Genomic DNA, 18146 nt, shown 5'->3' on the forward strand with positions numbered 1-18146 from the left:
CTCTCTTGTATTGAAAGCAGTTTAGTTAAAGTTCTTGTTCTGTTCTAGTTGGAGCACACTTTTGTTGGTTTGGTTAGGAAACAACTAACTGAACTAATGGAATCAAATCAAATCAAATCAGTCAATGGATTATATATGATCTTTGTATGCATAAAATTTGAAATTAGAGTGACAGAGAGAAAATTCCATCCATCATTGGTTACTGAGCAATGAGCATTCAAAATGAGTTTGAGCAAAAAATGATTTTAAGGTTGATTGTGTAAATGAAGATTTTTATACCTTCTTTTTCATAAGGAAATTTGATGAGGGGATTTGAACCCTAGATGACCTCATGATTGTGTGTGTGTTATATGTTCGTGAGGTTGTTCAAGACAATTTGGGATATCAAATGTGTAAAAAGGTAGTCCATAGTGGGGGCATCATGGTTTTCTCTTCCATTTTCTATTTATAGTCGCCCAAAATGATGCATATGTGGTTGTGGCTTTATCTCTGCCTTATATAGTTGTCTTCTGTATAATATTACTTTTTATGAACAAATGCCAACCACTTTAATGTTTTTTTTTATCTCAATTATCTCAAATGTTGAGATTGACACACATTATTCATATGAATTCGCAAGCTCTATATGATTTATATGAAATTGTGTGTATTCATCTTAGTATTTAAGATAACGAGAATTAAAAAAATGAAGCCATAATTGTCACTGACTAAATGATTGGAGGAAAGATGGCAATGGTGGTTCCTAAATGTATCAAATTTTATTTTATTTTTCTTGGGGTTTAATTTCTTGCTGGGTTGGGCCGGATGGATTGTTCGGCCCATTAACACAGTCGTTTTGAAAAAAAAAAAAAAGAGAAATTGACTGCTGTATGCGAATCCCCGTGACTCGTGGGGCCTACCCTTAGTCTGAAGGACAAATAGGGTTTTGGTTACGAGAACAAATAGTAATTTGAGGATTCTTTTTCCCATCCATCCTGTTTTAACATTGGGGAAAGGACCTTTTTATTGCTTTATTGCACGCAATCACACACAAAAGGAAGGCTATGAACACTGTGTGGTGCACGCTAGGTCATCATTACTTGCTTCCCCCTTACACCTGCATTCTGTCAACCAATGAACCAGTACTTAAAAAATTACTACAGCAATAAAAATTAAAAAACCAACCGACCCCCCCCCCCCCCCCCCCCCCATTTATTTCAATTTGCTTCAATGTCAAGGCTCTTTTGTCACGTTTCACTGCCTTTGGCTTGTTTAGGTAGTATCACTGGATCGGGACCTTGAAATCTCAGTTATTGACTTTATGTCGAAGATGATGACGAAGTTGGAGGCCTCCGCTGGCGAAGATGGCGCTGCATAGGCGGACTCACGAAGGTTCGCTGGAGATTGGACTCGCATAGGTACGGCGTTGGTAGAAGAAAAGGCAATGCTAAAAGAATTCGTTATTTGTATAAGAGATATGTGATAATGGATAAAATGGAAATAAAACTCAAAATGTTGCAAAAATTGTTCAAAATAGAAGCTTTTTGAAAAGGTTTTAAAATCCTTTAAATATTGCCTCGGACTTTGTGTAGGAAAAATGTTGTTTTGATGGGTATTATCATTAATATTAATAAATAGTGCAAATGTTTGTAAAAAAATCTTTATTAAACGGGCCCTTCTTCTCATCGTTACTTCGGTATTGTGGCATTTGTAGTCACATTTTATGGGCCTGTGTAGACCTTAGCCCATTAAATTTTACATGGGCAAGATGACCCATATCAGAAGAAAAATTTTATCTATGCACTATAAAAATACTAATTTTATCCCATTTTTCAATTTTTTTTATAGTTTACATAAATATTATTGTATAGAATGACATATTAACCCTTAATCTTTTAATCCACTATCTTTTCAACTCTCTCTCTGATTTCTCTCATCGACCATAAGAATTTGGCGTTTGCCATTCAACGCATTCATTGTTGAATTCCAAATCTATCTTCCCAGATATTCTGTGTACGCCTTTGTTCTTAGTATGTTTTAATGGCTTCCTAAACGGTCTTATATCTACGATTTTTGAGGCTTTGACTGGGTATAAATTTACCCTTTTCGTGTAATCATTGAATTTACCCATCCGTCTTGTTGCTTCTCCAGAGCTGACATCTCGCGCCTCCAAAATCCTTGTTCTTGATGCTTCAACTGGGTTCAAAAAGTAAACTTTGTATTGTTTGCTTAAAAATTGTTGGGAAAAGGTGATAATTTGCAAATATTGTCGTCTTCTTTTTTTTCTCTGTGTTTTATAGATATTGGGTTCTGATTAATTCATCATATGATGAACAATAGACGAGCAATTCTTTTCTCTCATTTTTTTAAAGTGAGAATCAGTGATAGCAATCATCTTGCTAATAGTTAAATCGGTAAGATAAGACGGCCCATGAATTTGGGGTAAAAGAGACAATGTGTTTGTCAACTTAATAATAAAATTTCTAATATTTTACATGTCAATGATAAATAGGACTTTTCACTATAATTTTATATGTAGACTTATAAATTTTTGATGTAAATTTATCATATTCAAAAAATGATGTAAAAATAATATTTTTATGACGTGTAAATAAAATCTCTCATATTAGAATTGGCAATACAAACGGGAAAGCCACCAACAAGTGATCCTTCCAAAGCCCTCTTGAACGACACCATATTAAATGCCCATAAAAGGGCCTATAAGTTTTAGGCCCAATAAATCTAAAGTCCAATTACTCGAGCCCATAGTTTACAAGGCTGAGGCAAGTTTTGACCCATGACCAAATCACCAAACATCTATCATGATCCAACCAATAGAAGGGACACATTTGTTTTGTAGGCGCAGCTTTAGGAAACGACGAAAGGCAATTGCTATTGTCCTATTAAGTTTGGACGTCAAGTCTATTATAGTCTTGCCTGCCCTACAAATCTAAACATCTTAGACTCTTTGACCCAGAAAACCCAGAAAACGCATTCACTATATTAGAAGATTTAACCTTGTTATATGCTGAAATTCACGTTCCTCGGAGGATGTGGAATTTAAAACACTGTCTACCTTTACTCGGTGGGTTCAACCTTCTTCTAAGTTATGCGCTAAATCTCTTAAGCTGATCTGGCTACTTCTAACAGAACTCGTCTAGTTGATCAACTGGTCTGGGTACCATTATGTTTCATTTGACTTTTTAAGTTATGCGCTTTCTCTGTTAGGCTGATCCGGCTACTTCTAACACACTTGTCTCGCCTTGTTGATCAACTGTCTCGGCACCATTGTGTTTCATTTGACTGCTAGGTTAGGGTAGACAACTTAGATTAGAGTCGGTGTGCGATAGAAACAAGCACCACATATGACATATCCAATACATTATCATTCCATATTACTATTTAAAAGAAAATTCCAAACCGATACTACTTGTGAAACTTTTCGACACTTAAGTTTAGTCTAAAAAACTTTATCGCTCAACTGTTGCCCGTTGATATTCAACCTAAACTGAAGCTCACATCACCATGAACATACTCCGATCGACCTTCCACCACCACCAATGGCAGTCCATTTGACAGAAAAATTATTGGAACATCAAGACCACCGCAAGACAAAAGCCTTAGATCCGATCGATTCTGGCGATAGTTCGCTATATCACCACTATCATTCGACTCCCCTCACTGAAACACACAATGTCCATGTAGATATGACCCAAAACAACCGTCGAATATGACTGTTTTAAAACAATAACATTGATCGGCCAATGTTCCTATTTTAAAAATACATGAAAAACGTGAATGATTTTAAACTCTTTTTTTTTTTTTTTAAAGGAATGATTTGAAACCTTGATTGTAATACTAAATACTACCTAGTAAGTAGTACCTACCTTATTGTATTATCGAACAGGCCCACGAAGTTTCTCAGCCTCAATACACGTGGCGAACACCCACAAAGTCAGGGAGTCTCTTACCATCAACGTCGATGGGATATCAATTATAGGTCCCAAACATTGAATAATATGGATTTTTATTTCCATGGCCCAAATTTTTTCGAAATTTTTAATAATTTGGACTATTAGGAAGATAACTAAAGATGTGAATGCTGCGTGCAACTATATAGCTTGATTCTTGACAGTGAACACCATTTAATTAATTAATGTGGTTTCACCTAAAGTGGGAGCAAATTTAGGCTCCATGAATTTTTTTTTTGAAAAATAGGCTCCATGAATTATATATATATAGTAATTCTCTTATGTGCACTTAAAATACGTATAATTTTTTAAGGGTGTGGATTAATGAAATGACAAGTAAGGCCCACCGTTTTGGGTCTCACATATTTCAAATCAATGGTGAAAACATAGATACGTATTTTAAGTGCATAAATTATATGCGCATAAGAGAATTACTCTATACGTACACAGAGAGAGAAGGGTTGGTTGTTTCAGAAGAAAAAAGAATGGTTGGTAGAAACACTATTAGGCAAGGATTACATGATAACATTCTTTTTATGTGTCATTGAAGGTAATCTAAAATCATGGAATTTTTTTTTTAAAAGTATGCTCCATGAATTTATTTTTTTTGAGCGAGGTCAATTTGGACATGACATCTACCTGTCCATTTATTGTATTTGACATAACCCAACCCATCAATTTTGGAGAGTGTTAAATATTTTATCCCACATTGGATTGGCATAACTCAATCGAGTGTCATATATATGAGCGAAAGTCTAATCCCTCTTACTTAATCAACGGGTTTTCTGAGCCTAAAAACCAATAATGACGACACAAGAAGAACAAAATCGTTCGAGCCTCTGGTTTAAAGTAGATAATATTAATTTGTAATGTTTAAGCGAATTTTCTAATATACACAAAATAGATAGCCCTATTATTAAAGTAATATATAACAATATCTTTGACAAACCTACATATCAAAATTATGTAAAGAACCCAACACGCCTATCTCACAATACAAAATATCACTAATAAATCTTAATATGCCTAATTAATCCATATATGGCAGATCTCTAGCTTCTACATACGTACATGGTGAATTATGTTTTGCCTACATAACTGAACATGCATGAGGATTTTCATCACTGAAGAGTGTAGTGAGCTTCTCTTCTGGTGCATTAGGGTTTGGTAGTGCTTGAACAACATTCCTAACATAACCAGACGGTGCCCTCTTATCATAAGCTTGAGCAACGTATGGATATGCAACCAAGTTGTATTCCACATAAGGCCACAACTCTGCTCTCTTCCCTGTGCTCCTCACTTTCTTTAACACCTTGTTTGGATCCACGTACCCAGTCACTGTTACTTTGCTCTGTTTTCTGTTCACTTCCACTGATCTTGCACCTATTCAACACAGAAATTAAACACAAAAGTTAAGAAATTAAGGGTATGTTTGGTTGTGGGTTAAAGCTAGATAGATTTGCGTTTAATGTTTTTTTAGTGGGATGTGATGTGTTTTTACCAAAAAGGGCTTCAATTCCAGCTATTATTAGTGATTCTACCCGAAAGGTAGAGTAATGTTTCAACCACCCAAAATATTAATCTCGTTTTACTTTCAAATCTATATGACATGTGAAATAATAATTGATTATAAATAAATATGTATAACCCATTTAACATACAATACTTCACATTAAACTAGGGTTGTTGGGTCATATTTTGAAAGTCTCGATTATTGCAATAAATTTGCATGGTTTTATTTATAAAAAAAAAAGAAGCCTAAAAAGGGTGTCTGGAGTCTGGTGTGGCAGAGTGTGCAGGGAAATTTGTGAGGTTTTGTAATGGTAGTTTAAAGAAAGAAAGAAAAGAACAGAGTCAACAATTATTATCATAGCAGGTTTGCAGTTTCCCAATACGAGGAAAACTCAGAGGTTCTGTGCTTCTTTGACCTTTCCCCTTTTTTAAAAAAAAATTTAATGGGTTGAAGACCAAGTGTTTTTGTTTATGAGTTAAGCATGCCAACAAGTAAATGATATATATATATATATATCGAAAAGGAAACTAAAGGAAGAGGAAGAGGAAGAAGGTGTAAGGGACAGTTAGAATATGTGAACCTTTCATGTTGGAAACAGCTTGTCTAACTCTCCTTTCACAGCCATCGCAGTCCATTTTCACTTTAATTTCAACTGTCTGCGGTGAACAATGTTAAACAAAATTAAACGATTTTCATATCATTATAATTAACCTACTACAATAAGAAGAAAATATATATGTTCAGAATTATGTCCAAAAAAGAAGAAGAAGAAGAAGTACCTGCATGGGTCTGCGTTTCTTGGACCTCCTGGCCTTTTTGGCTTCAATGAACAAGTCTGAGAGATAGTCCGCAACAGAGTCCAGAACACCCATGTTTTTGCTGCTTCTGTTTTTTTTTCCCTTCTAAATTGTGTGAGAAAGAGAAGGAGAAGACGAGGTGGGAGAGACTAGAGAGAGTTTGAAGGATACAACTATGTTGGGGGTGATTCACTGATTGGTTTCTCTCTCTCTCTCTCTCTCTCTCTCTCTATATATATATATATAGACCAAGGTAAAATGACGATGAGGAAGTAGGAACGTGGAGTTCAATTGTGTATGTACACAAGTTGTCCAATACGAAAATTAATTATAATAGAAAATTCATAAAAAAGAAAATGACGTGTGAGTATTTTAATAATAATGTCATATTCTTCGAAAATATCATGGCATGATGGCAACCACAAGCTCGGATTTTGGGTTAATCATGGCCTCGTGTATAATATAAGTACAAATTATAATATTAGAAAATTTAAAATTTAATGATTAAAGGAGATGTGTTGGAAGGTGCATGTTTACTGTTGCTAGCTGTTTTATATTAATTTTCTTATGCCAAAAGAAAAAGAAATCAAGGCAAATTGTTGTAAAGTTGGTCTTTGATTAATTGCTTAATTATTATAAGCTAGTTAGCGAGGCTTTGCTAATGTTAACCAGACCTTATGAGGTGATCAATCTCAAAACTTTTGAACCATAAGAAGAAGTGTATCTAAGGTCGACTAAACCACAGAGGTATATATGACTTCTTCCCTTTTAATTTAAATTAGTTCTAAATTAACTTAGATGCAACAATAAACTAATTACGTACAATATTAGTTAATGATGAAAATCATTAAATCATTACCATTATAGCCACCCAAAGATCATAGGAATATAGGATGGGCAAGTAGGTAGTAGCAAGCCACAATTTCGAATACGATATATATGTGTGTGGCCCCTTTTGTCGTGGTTTATTAGAGCAATTGAATTTTAAGTTGGCATAATTGGTTCACATGTGAGAATTGCGATATACATGCCATGTCTGTCACTATATGTAGACATTCATCTCCTAGTAAGATATCTATAGAATAGATGCCAACCATTTCGGTTTAAGATCTATCTATGGCTGACCATTTTGCACGTCCAGTTACCATGCAAAACAAGCCTAATATGAATGATTAATGTTTGAATTAAGAAGAAGACAGCCAGGCAGGTTTAGTTGGGAGTTCTGGTAAACGTCCTTATACACACACCCCCTCTGCTTCTAGATATCTTATTTACACTTCCACATGCAATTGCTACAAGTAATGTTGAAAATTAACCTGATAGAGCTAGGATTCAATCGTTGAATTATTGAATTGCACAAGTAACTTTACCTTGGCACGACAGCGTACCACCATCAACATCTCCTTACATAACGACAAAACAAAATAACTTTTAATATTAATGTCGTGTAACTCCTATCACAGACACTTGGATGACAAGTCTAGTGATAATTCTCTCTGTGACCATATCGTATGGAGTCGGGATGTCTTGAGTTTGATTTTACTGAGAACAATACTCTTATGATCACGAGCTAGCGCTTTGACCGAACTTACCATGTTCTCATGTGGGAAATTTATGTATACATGGACTTGATGACCTGAGTTTAAATGCATATGAGATGTGCAAAGGACATGTTTGTTGGAATTGATCCTACTATCAGACTATCAGTAACCACTAACCAAGGCATGACTTTTGTTTGGCTGGTTGGGCTATGGGCTTCGTCTGCACGTGAGCCTGACCATTATTTAGTTGGGCCTTTAATTATGCGCCTTGCTTTAGGAACATTTTGAGCTACTCTTGCACACCGATGAATTTGAGGTGAAGCGACCATTTTTTCCAATAGTTGTCGAGGAACTTAGAAAAATTTTGTGCAGGCGAGTAATGTATTGCTCCAATAACAAGAAACTTACAAGTCATTGAATCAAATGGCTCCGTTGTGGATAGATCCCAACACTGCCATGAAGTGAAGCCATCAACCCATGTTTGAAAATGAATCAACCCATTTCTGCAAATGATAAGAGAGTCGCAATGAGAGCAATACAAAAATTAGAATTTAATGAATGAGCTCGGTTTCGACGTTTCAAACTTCTAAGTGTTCAACAACAAAGGTTGAACATACAGCACTACAGTAAGCCAATGGCAGGTCAAAAGAGGCAAAGCTTCTTGATCTGATCGTCGCGGGTGTGCTCTAAATACTAGGCTCCAAGCAACTCTGTGAATGGAAAACCCAAGTGAATTCACTTGTTCCCCCTTCGTGTCTGTCTGCTCCTCGTATAAACCTCACTCTGGCCTGTAAACATTACCATAACCTGTGACTGGAAGAAAAGAAAACCCCTAAAAACGGGCCCTGACAACAAAGAATGTATCCCTAGTAATGTCAGGCTCTCTGCACCAGTAAGAATTCACAGGTGAAATTGAGAGAATCTGGATAGATCGTACTTTAATATACTTTCACTTGCACTGATTCGATTGTGAATTCCCGTCCTCAATAACGTTTGCAACAGCCTCCTCAAACTTCTTTGCCTGAGGCCCAGGGTTCAAAACATTAACATCCCCCCATTGTGTGCAAGGATCCATCCACCAGCTCCTACGGCCTGTGCACCACGCCCCTGGTACCACTTGGTGCCGTCCACGCTTGAGGATCTTGTCATCAATCACGTCCAACACAGGGTCATCCTTCTTAAACTGCCTCGCAAAAGCAGCTCCACTTTGAGCCATTTCAACATGATCAGATATGTTGAGAAAGTGGGGTTCCATTTTGGGAGGATTGTCCCAAATCATATATCTCAGATCACTGTTAACAGTTGTGTTCTGATACTCGGGTGAATTGCAAATGACGGAATGGAAATAACTTTCTTGAGACAGCATTACGTTGTTAAAATACATAAGGAGGACCCTGGGAAGATTATCCCAGCCAAGAATGCAATAGTCAAGAAATGATCGGTTTAGGATGACCCATTGAGAACCTGCAATGCACAGGAATAAGTGTAGTTTCTAAAGTTTGCACCATTCAAATATTTAAGACTAGATGTTGAACAAACAACACAATATTTTTGTGAAAGGGCTTTGCCTGTGAAAATCTTAAAAGCTTCAGGCATTGGCCGTTTCTCCGTAGCATGGAATATTTGGCTCCTTCTGGCAAGGTAGAGCCCAGGGTCAACTACAATAGGTTGGAACCTATGAACTCTGTGGCAAAATCAGACAAACAAGATTCAGAATTAATAAAAATTTATGTCACTTGAGTGCAACTAAATTCAGCGAAAAGTGTGCGCCTACTCTTTCCATCCAAGGTCACTGGAGTGCTCCACAAAATTGAGGTCTCTCCCAAAAGAAGAGAACACATGGGATAAGTCTGAAAGCATGACGAGAAACAAAAATAGAAGAGTCAATAATCTATATCCAATAACAAAAGAATAAATTTATACCTTAATCCCAAAAGAAATACTGAAATATGGCACGGCATCAATATTTCTTTTATTTGCTTTTTATGGAATTCATATCATTTAGACCTTGACAGAGATATTCAGAAGACGCAGTATGCAGAACAAAGTCGCAATTTATATATCAACTAACATTTTATTCTAACTACACAGGTTTCTGGCATTTCACATAGCCACTTCATATGAGGCATATCAAAAGCTGAATACCGATATTCAAAACCTGAAGAAATCATAGCAGACTGGTTCTGTTATTGCACAGCCATCCCTTCAATCAGGAAGATTAGTTGGCTTGGCATAAGTAAATGCTTTATCTGAGTCTAATAACAACCTCTGGAGTTACAATTACTAAACTGTTCAGAATAATATGTATTTCATGATAAACTGTAATTCCCTCACTTGACTATAATATACATTCTTCACTTTGCATATTCCAGGTAACCTAGTTGTATTCAATATAATGACCACTTTGACAATAGATATCCAAGTATGAAAGCTAGCAAAAGAAACCAATCTTTCTGCATGATATCAGTCAATGAAACAAGTTTGGCACCTGATCCTTGCCACAGTGAACCACTAACACACTGGAGTGATCCTTACATGTATGGGTAAGTTGGAAAAGAGGATATCCCTCTACAGAACAGTAATTCCATCCAGAGAAATAAGACGATGTTGTCTAACAGATGCTCAGAGGTGTAGTATAAGGGAAATAACCACAAATTCAGAGGCCAAAGCAAATTAACTTTCAAGAATTCAGCTCAAGAGTGTGATTTCCAGATTCGTTCTAAATCCAAATTCGATTAGCTAAACAGGTAACTTGGCCTCACTCTAATAAACTAGCGCAAAAATGGCATCCATAAAGAAAAAACTGAGAGATAGAAGCCATTAAAGTTACAGACTTAACAAACCATCAAATTTTAGCATGATACAAACACAGAGCTCAGCTCAAAATCAAACTACCAGATTCAGGCTCAGTTTGGCATTGCTTGTTTTTATTGGAACTGCTTAATGAAATAACTTATAAGAGCTTATTCCATGCAAACTTAACATTAATTTCCCTGAGCAACAATTTTCTTCACTTCAAATTAACTTTAAAGATAATCATAATATCTTCTTGTAATCACTGCACACTTTCTCAGTGGCCTTCACTAAAGTTTCTTTTGCATTAAAAACAGCTTTTCGTGTAACAATCGCATAGTAGTATTGCAATAAATTGTTAAAATGGGACCAAATCACGTATTAATGTTATTTCTATTGCGCATGTCACCACTATGAATGTTATTTCCCAATAATCATGTTGCCACTATAAACTAAACCAACCAAAGTAAGATCATCCCAGTAATAAAATCTTATTACCCAAAATAAAAGAAAGAAATCATAAAAATTCCTGAACTAAAACTTCTGCAGAAATCAAAACTCAGATGATCCTACCTTAAAACACACAACAATCAACAACTCCTAAAACAAAGAAAACAAAAATGTATGGTTAGAGTATACCGTCTTGTGTGATCAGTGGATAATCTGCCGCACTTAATGGAATAAACCAATTCCAGCCGCCATCCAACTTCAACAAAATTGACACGGCGTGCAATGTCGCTGCAATATTTGAGGCCCCCATGTAAGTAATCCGATCAGGCTTGCCCACAACATTCACATTCCCAAAACTCCTAATGGCGGGCACAGTCTTCACAGCTGCAACCAGCCTCTGTCTCTCATCATCGGATGCATCCACATCTAAGTGCAACAAGTACTGGTTCCTCGGATGATACACCGCGAGCAATAACCTCAGGATCCGGTTATTATCTCCTCGACCACCGAATATGTAGTAAGCGAAAGAGGGTGGGTAGTGAGACCCATGGTGTACCATAGAAGGGAAGGACTTGGGGAAGCCGAAAGTGGATATGGAACAGAGTGATAGAAGGAGAAGAGAGACGAATGTCGCGGAGAAGAGAGTGAATAGCCATTTCTTCTCAGCTCCCATTGTAAGAAACACCAAATTCTCCTGTTTTTGCCGTCGATCTCGCTTCGATGATGGCGCATATGGTTGTTAATCAAGTCCAAAACTTTTCAGCTGAAATTGCTGTCTTGATCGTTAGAGGAAAATGGGTTTTGATCGAAACATGAATTCAGAGCTAAAAATTTGTGTTCTGACAGTGTTTGATGAAATGGGTATGTGGGGGATCTTGCTGTTTATGGGTTTGACGGTGAGTTTTGTAAACATCGACGGTGATGCAGCGACAAGGGTATGGTTATAGTAAAGACAATGGCGTTGAAATCTTTTCTATATACAATTATACATACGATCTATTTTTCTTCCTTTTTTTTTTTTTCCATTTTTGTATTCAAGAGTTGGTTAACAGTAAAGCAAGAGATAGGGTTAGGATTTTCAGTTAAGATTTGTAGAAGAAAATATTTTATTTTCTTCATAATTGGTGTGATATTTGGTCAAAATTGGGTGGTAATCACTAATCAGAAGTTTTTGAATAATATGGAAATTAACAATGACTTATGTCGGGAAGTGATTGTGTTTTTGGCATATTGATTGATTGTGTCGGAGTACTTGATGAGTTGGTTGTTTTTTACAATGAGTAGTAGTATTTATGTCCTTAAATATTCTGTACTTAAACAGAGATTAATGATAGTTTAGCGTTTAATACAGCTTTGCTTTCACGTATTTATTATGATCCGGCACATCTGACATATATATATATATTATAGATAGATAATAATAACTATGAAAGAAGGTTTGAGTTGGGTTCAGAGCCGGCAAAGGGGGAAAAAAAGAAAAGGAACCTACATATATTTTATACTTACAAAGAATGCTTCTTTGTAAAGAATGTGGCATTGGCATAGGAGTCATTGTTCTTTGTTCCCTGGCTGATTCGATCCTATTTCACTAATTCCAACACGTTCATATAATTTAAAATCTGATGAACTATGTTTCCTGTTCTTCCCTGCTTACTCTCCTATAGAAGCAAGATTTCAATTTGATCTAATACGATTTTCAAACTTGAGTACACCTTAAGGATGTAATTAGCTTGATGATTTTAACTTCACAACCTAAAAGATTAAACAATTTGGTATTTAATGGAGAACATGTTCCATCATGTTACAGCTGGAATAATATAATTGATTTTGTCTTTTTTTGATAGGCTTGTAGGAAAACTGTCATCAGAACAACAAAATATGAAGAAGTGGGAAAGTAGATTGTAAATTAAATGATGCATGACAAAGGTTGCATGCATTGAACGCTAAAGAAAACCAGACTGACCTTGCATGATCTTGGATTACTGCATAGTCTAGGAGTGCTTTCTGGGACATTTTTGATAGCTCGGCCAAGCTATCAGATAGAGTTGATCAAGTCCCCATCACTGCCTTCACTATCACTGCTGCTGCCGCTTCTACTACTAACACTTGAAGTTGAAGTGTGTATTTCCCTCTACACTGCCTTCATCTGGGCTTTCAGTGCTTCTGCAGCAATTACGACCCTTGTCTGCTTCATCACCACTGTCATCTACATCAGCAATCCCATCATCGGAATCGTTACGATGTCGTGCATTCACGCCAAACACAACATCAACTTTCTGCTCATCTGGGTCCCCTGTTCTGGTGAGGCAGTACCGAAAAGGTCATCAATATCTATATCTTGATGATCCTCGGTGTCATCATTCTTAGGGCCTGGTAAGGCAGTGGCTACATTTGGTTGATCAGTCAGAGATTCAGCAACTCCCTTACCAGCCCTTTTTGCACCTAAAACAGAGCAAAGGGACTAATCAGAATATATACTGCACTCAACTGCTTGAAGGTTAATATATTACAGATGCTACTAGTTATAAACCTCCTTCAGACGGCATTTTCCTTGTTGAGCGACTTCAAAAATCCATCATATAAAATTAACGGGAGTTAATTCAGTACAGGCAACCTAAGTAGCTAGGGACTACTTGTACATTATACATTCAATAAGCAGCAGACACAAAAATTTTACATAAAACAACAAAAATTCCCGTTTATTTTTAGTATCTCAGAAGTGACAAAATTAATGCGTGAAAAACATGTATCATCTGGTCTCCTATATAAATCCTGCACTTAGTGGACAAAAAGTAGTGGACAACTTCAGCAGGGTCTGCCAGATGAAAACCAGTCACTCTTCATTGATCAAAAGAAAAGAAACAAAAAACTACAATCTATTCCCATTGCAGTCCAGATATTAGATGAGGATTATCACCATGTTGTATCCACATAAAATTTCAAGATTGAGAAACTCCACAACACTGTAATCCTAGACACCATAGTCAATAAATCCTAATTGCAAAAAGACGTTTGAACGTGAACCTCTCCAAATGTTAGGACTCAATGGCCCAACCTCGCAGAGAGAGGCCACAGAGACTAAGAACCACCAGCAAGTCACTAGCATAGAAAAAATCAAAGTTATAACAAGAGGTTTCAAACCCAAAACATCCGAATTTAATGGCTGGTCCTAGATTCCCCTTCCCTTACCACTGGGCAAACCTTGTCCGGGTATTATTGGAAAAGTGGAAAACTAATGCTAACCAAAGCAGCTCCTGCAAAGAAGGTTCCGGTATCAAGATATTCCAAAACATCAATTAATAGAAGATACAAGTTGGGATATAAACTAATTTACAAAAATGCATACATAGAAAGATTTCAAACAATCAACAGTGCGATTGGAGTAATGCAATTGAGTTTTCTTCTGCTGGCATTTTATTGGCATCAACAGATTCTGCATCTTCAGTTTATCATCAAACATGAATCAGTATTGCAATAAAATTCGAGAATTCATTCCCCTTCACTCAAACAATTCAAAGAACAACTAAATTTTTTCGCTGGCATAAACCACATCAAGGAAAAAGTTGTGGAGCAACCGAACATTGATCAACTAAGTCTGCAACTAAAGTAACTGCAATCAGCAACTCACCGGTACTGGAGGAACAAAGCTCCGACCACTATTCACTGATTTTGAGGACTTTGCGGCTGGAGACAGCCGAGACTCTACTGGAGGGGCAGATTCAACCGGCAATCAGAGGCGCCTAAGCTGATTGACAGCCCTGTAAAGCCGCTCCACCCTGAACGTCTCACCATCAAAAAATAAAACGGCATCGTTCTCCTTGTAATCTTAAGTCCTAACTGCATCCTTCAAAGGCCGCTTTCGGTTTCCCTGCCTGGTTGTTTTGGAACTCCACGGAAACCCTATTGTCTTTGTTCTTATTCAACGATCCCGGTTTCATCTTATCGATCGAGGCCGCCTTAAATTCATCTACAACAGTACCCCAAATTCACAAATTAAATTAAAAAATTGCTTCAAACACTGTTTAATAGAAAATTCGTTATGATTCCCTTAATTTCTCTCGTGACTTACATCGAAGGGTGTATTACTTTACTTATCGAAGGTATCGCCATTGAAGGAGGGGCCGAAGGAGAGTATGTACCATTGATCGGATTGGGGAGCGTTATTGGGCTCCACTTTGGCATTGTTGGCCATTCGCGAGGAAGATCAAGAGAATGCATAGAAGCTAAAGAAATCCCGATACACCCGCCCTCTGCAATCTGCCAAGATCTGGATGCTCTACAGTGTACGTTAGCGTTGGCGGGGACTGGGGGAGTATGCAGTGGAAGTTGAGGGAGTTCCAACGACAGAGACGACAGAAATTCTTTGTAGCAGTGAGATATATACACGGTGTGTAAGGTTGGACTTGTAAGTTGTACCTGACATGAATTGGGCGGGTTTGGAGTCCATGAAAAGGGTCAGCCCAATAGAGGAAATTACTGGGCCCAAACTACTTCCATGCCATGGGCTTTAAAGCCTTTAAAGAACTTTCTTGCTTTTGACTTCCACTTAAAACAGAGTTATGTTGAGATTATGTTTCTCATTGGAATCGAATTTAAGCACACATATACCTAATCCAGTCTATTGATAATCGAGTCATTTCTCGTTGATGCAGAGTTACGTTGTTGTGTAGGCAAATAGAGAAAAGCTTCATCATTTGGTGACATATTTTATGTAGAATGAGTGCTCTTTCTTACTTTTACAAATATTCTGGCACCTGGGAAAGATTATAAATTTAAAAAGGTCCAGAGATCAGGTTGTAAGCACTAAAAAAAATCATCTTTTCCACAGAGAAGAATATTTTTTAGGCCTGTAATGAATGGGAGTTGCTTGGATGCTACCAAATATTGTGATTGTTTTCCTAACGTCTACGTTTGAGGCTCCCGAATCTAATTTTCGTCTCAAATGGAAGCCATTTCCGCGTTAAATCGAATGATTCTTGATCAGATTTCAGGTCTCAAAACCCAGAAACCTCCTCCACAGAACATTGAGGAAAGTGAATGGAAAACACCGAACTTAATTGTGCAGGGATTGCATTCCATACTTCTTCTATTACCAAGAGATTTTGTTGTGTGGGTCATTACCTTGTTATGAAGATTGAGCAGCAGACATGTTGAATGGAACCAACTCATTGCCTTCCAATCTCTCACATATTTAATCCCTTCCTTCTAGAGAACCAAATATAATAGTATCACCTTAATGAAAGAGACCGTTATGGTTAAGATACGTTGTCCACAAATTAAAAAGACAGCCGCCCCCATTAAAGTCAAACAAAGTTGCGAGATTTTAGGAAAATATTTTATGAGATCGAAGATATCAAGGATCTCAGTGTTTTTTTGTCTCAATTATTTCAAATATTGAGATAGATTCATATGATTGATGTGAAATATTCACGGGCTCTACATGAAATGGTGTGCATTTTGAATAACTATGACAAAAAAATAACATTGGGATCCGTGAGATTGTTGGGATAGAATGGTATGAACTATGAAGGGATCAATAGTACGCCTGTTGTGCAATTTAAGCAATGATGGGGATTCCAACAACTGCTCTCCTAGTTATTCTATTTCAGTAATGATACGGTTCCCAACAATTGTTATCTCAGTTATTTTAGTTGCTAGGTTATATGCACCATATACAATTCCCAACAACTATTATCTCAATTATTTTAACTGTTAAGTTATATGCACAAGATTTCATGTTGACATATGAAGAACAGGATTTCACTTAGATATTGCAAAAATGTTAGGGATCCCAGTAAAAATCATCCCAATTATCTCAATAGTGGATCTTGTACCTGATGATTAAACCAGAGAATGACACATCCATTACTGAGATGATTGAGATAATTTTTATTGGAATCTCTATCACTTCTGTAGATATTGTGCGTTCAACTCAACGTATGAGATAATTGGATACCAACTGCCGGTACCTATATAATTTTCGGTGCAACTTCTGATAAAGAAATTTAATACCAATTTATACCTGTCAGATATCGACAAGCTTCATCAAATTTAACTGTAGCCTTTAGATGGGGCCATCCCAAATTTGTCTCTATATTGATGTGATAACACCAAACCCCAACTGATAAGAAACTTATACGCGTCGATTAATAGAAACACGGTTTTGCTTTTTCTTTTTGTCACCTTAATCATTCAATCCCAAGCCTATAAGTATAACACACACAGTTGACAGCACTCCCCATCAGAACCCAGAACTCAACAATGAATTCAATCTCACTATCTCCCTCAGCACTGTCATCACCCTATCCATTCTCGAAAAGGGTCTTTGATGATCCGAAAAAAGGTTGCTCCAGAACTAGAATCATGGCGTCAAGAAGATCATCATCAGAAGCACATGACAAGAACTATTACAATGGCAGGCTGGTGGACGAGAACATGATTGTTCTGCGCAAGAGAATTCATGAGATGAAGATGGTGGAGAGAAACTACGAGCCTCCTTCGGACTGGTTTGATTGGGAGAAGAGTTACTATACAAGTTATGATTCAATGATCTGTGAACTCATGGGGTTGTTGCAGTCACAGTTGATGGAAACCAGGCCTAGCTTGGCTCTTGGGATGATGGCCTTGATCACTTTGAGTGTTCCAACGTCCATGGCTATGATATTTCTCCATTTTGTTGATATCGCTAAGAATATCGCATAATTTTAGCCTATATATATATATATGTTGTTTGCAATCAAATGCTGGAATATTATATATATAAAATAATATATAATAGTGCTCCTAGTATATTTGATATTTAATGACGAATCATTAGCTGAGATGATAAACTTAATCACATAAAAACTCTTAACCTAAATAAAAGGTCATTAGCTCAAATCTCAAGTGTTCTCATTATCGTAGTTTGAGAGATGATTGATTGATTTCTTGCACAATCAGCTATTGTGTGCAAATATCATCATTCTTTATCTTTCTGCATTTGGCTTTAACCCAAGTCTCAATACTTACACACTTACACGATCGTTGAAGGGTTTTTCATGTGACTCAAGATTTACCAATCAATTGTCCGGTCAATCGTTATGCAACCAGGTGAGTTCCACTA

General features: G+C 36.8%; 3 protein-coding genes and 1 pseudogene across 4 annotated transcripts; 1 reads left to right on the forward strand and 3 right to left on the reverse strand.

Annotated features, from left to right (window-relative positions):
* Positions 1–4809: 4809 nt before the first annotated feature.
* On the reverse strand, positions 4810–6448 carry LOC119981235 (heavy metal-associated isoprenylated plant protein 20-like). Its single transcript, XM_038824294.1, has 3 exons — positions 6243–6448; positions 6044–6119; positions 4810–5333 (listed from the first exon to the last, which is right to left on the reverse strand). Exons 1-3 carry the CDS (start codon positions 6333–6335, stop codon positions 5041–5043), a joined length of 462 nt encoding a protein of 153 aa, XP_038680222.1. The 5' UTR covers positions 6336–6448; the 3' UTR covers positions 4810–5040.
* A 1870-nt stretch (positions 6449–8318) lies between these two features.
* On the reverse strand, positions 8319–12560 carry LOC120013014 (beta-glucuronosyltransferase GlcAT14A). Of its 2 annotated transcripts, XM_038864624.1 has the most exons (5): positions 11234–12560; positions 9576–9651; positions 9370–9485; positions 8739–9265; positions 8319–8646 (listed from the first exon to the last, which is right to left on the reverse strand). In XM_038864624.1, exons 1-4 carry the CDS (start codon positions 11715–11717, stop codon positions 8751–8753), a joined length of 1191 nt encoding a protein of 396 aa, XP_038720552.1. In that variant the 5' UTR covers positions 11718–12560; the 3' UTR covers positions 8319–8646; positions 8739–8750. The 2 variants fall into 2 exon arrangements, with proteins under 2 accessions (XP_038720552.1, XP_038720542.1); XM_038864614.1 differs by having other exon boundaries at positions 8319–9265.
* Positions 12561–12804: 244 nt separating this feature from the next.
* LOC120011100 lies at positions 12805–13590 on the reverse strand (annotated as a pseudogene).
* Positions 13591–17267: 3677 nt separating this feature from the next.
* Positions 17268–17878, forward strand: LOC120016623. Its single transcript, XM_038869481.1, has one exon. The coding sequence runs from the start codon at positions 17306–17308 to the stop codon at positions 17744–17746; it is 441 nt and encodes a 146-aa protein (XP_038725409.1). The 5' UTR covers positions 17268–17305; the 3' UTR covers positions 17747–17878.
* The last annotated feature ends 268 nt before the right edge of the window (positions 17879–18146 follow it).

This window comes from Tripterygium wilfordii, chromosome 2, assembly GCF_013401445.1.
Source record: "Tripterygium wilfordii isolate XIE 37 chromosome 2, ASM1340144v1, whole genome shotgun sequence".
Classification (NCBI taxonomy): domain Eukaryota; kingdom Viridiplantae; phylum Streptophyta; class Magnoliopsida; order Celastrales; family Celastraceae; genus Tripterygium; species Tripterygium wilfordii.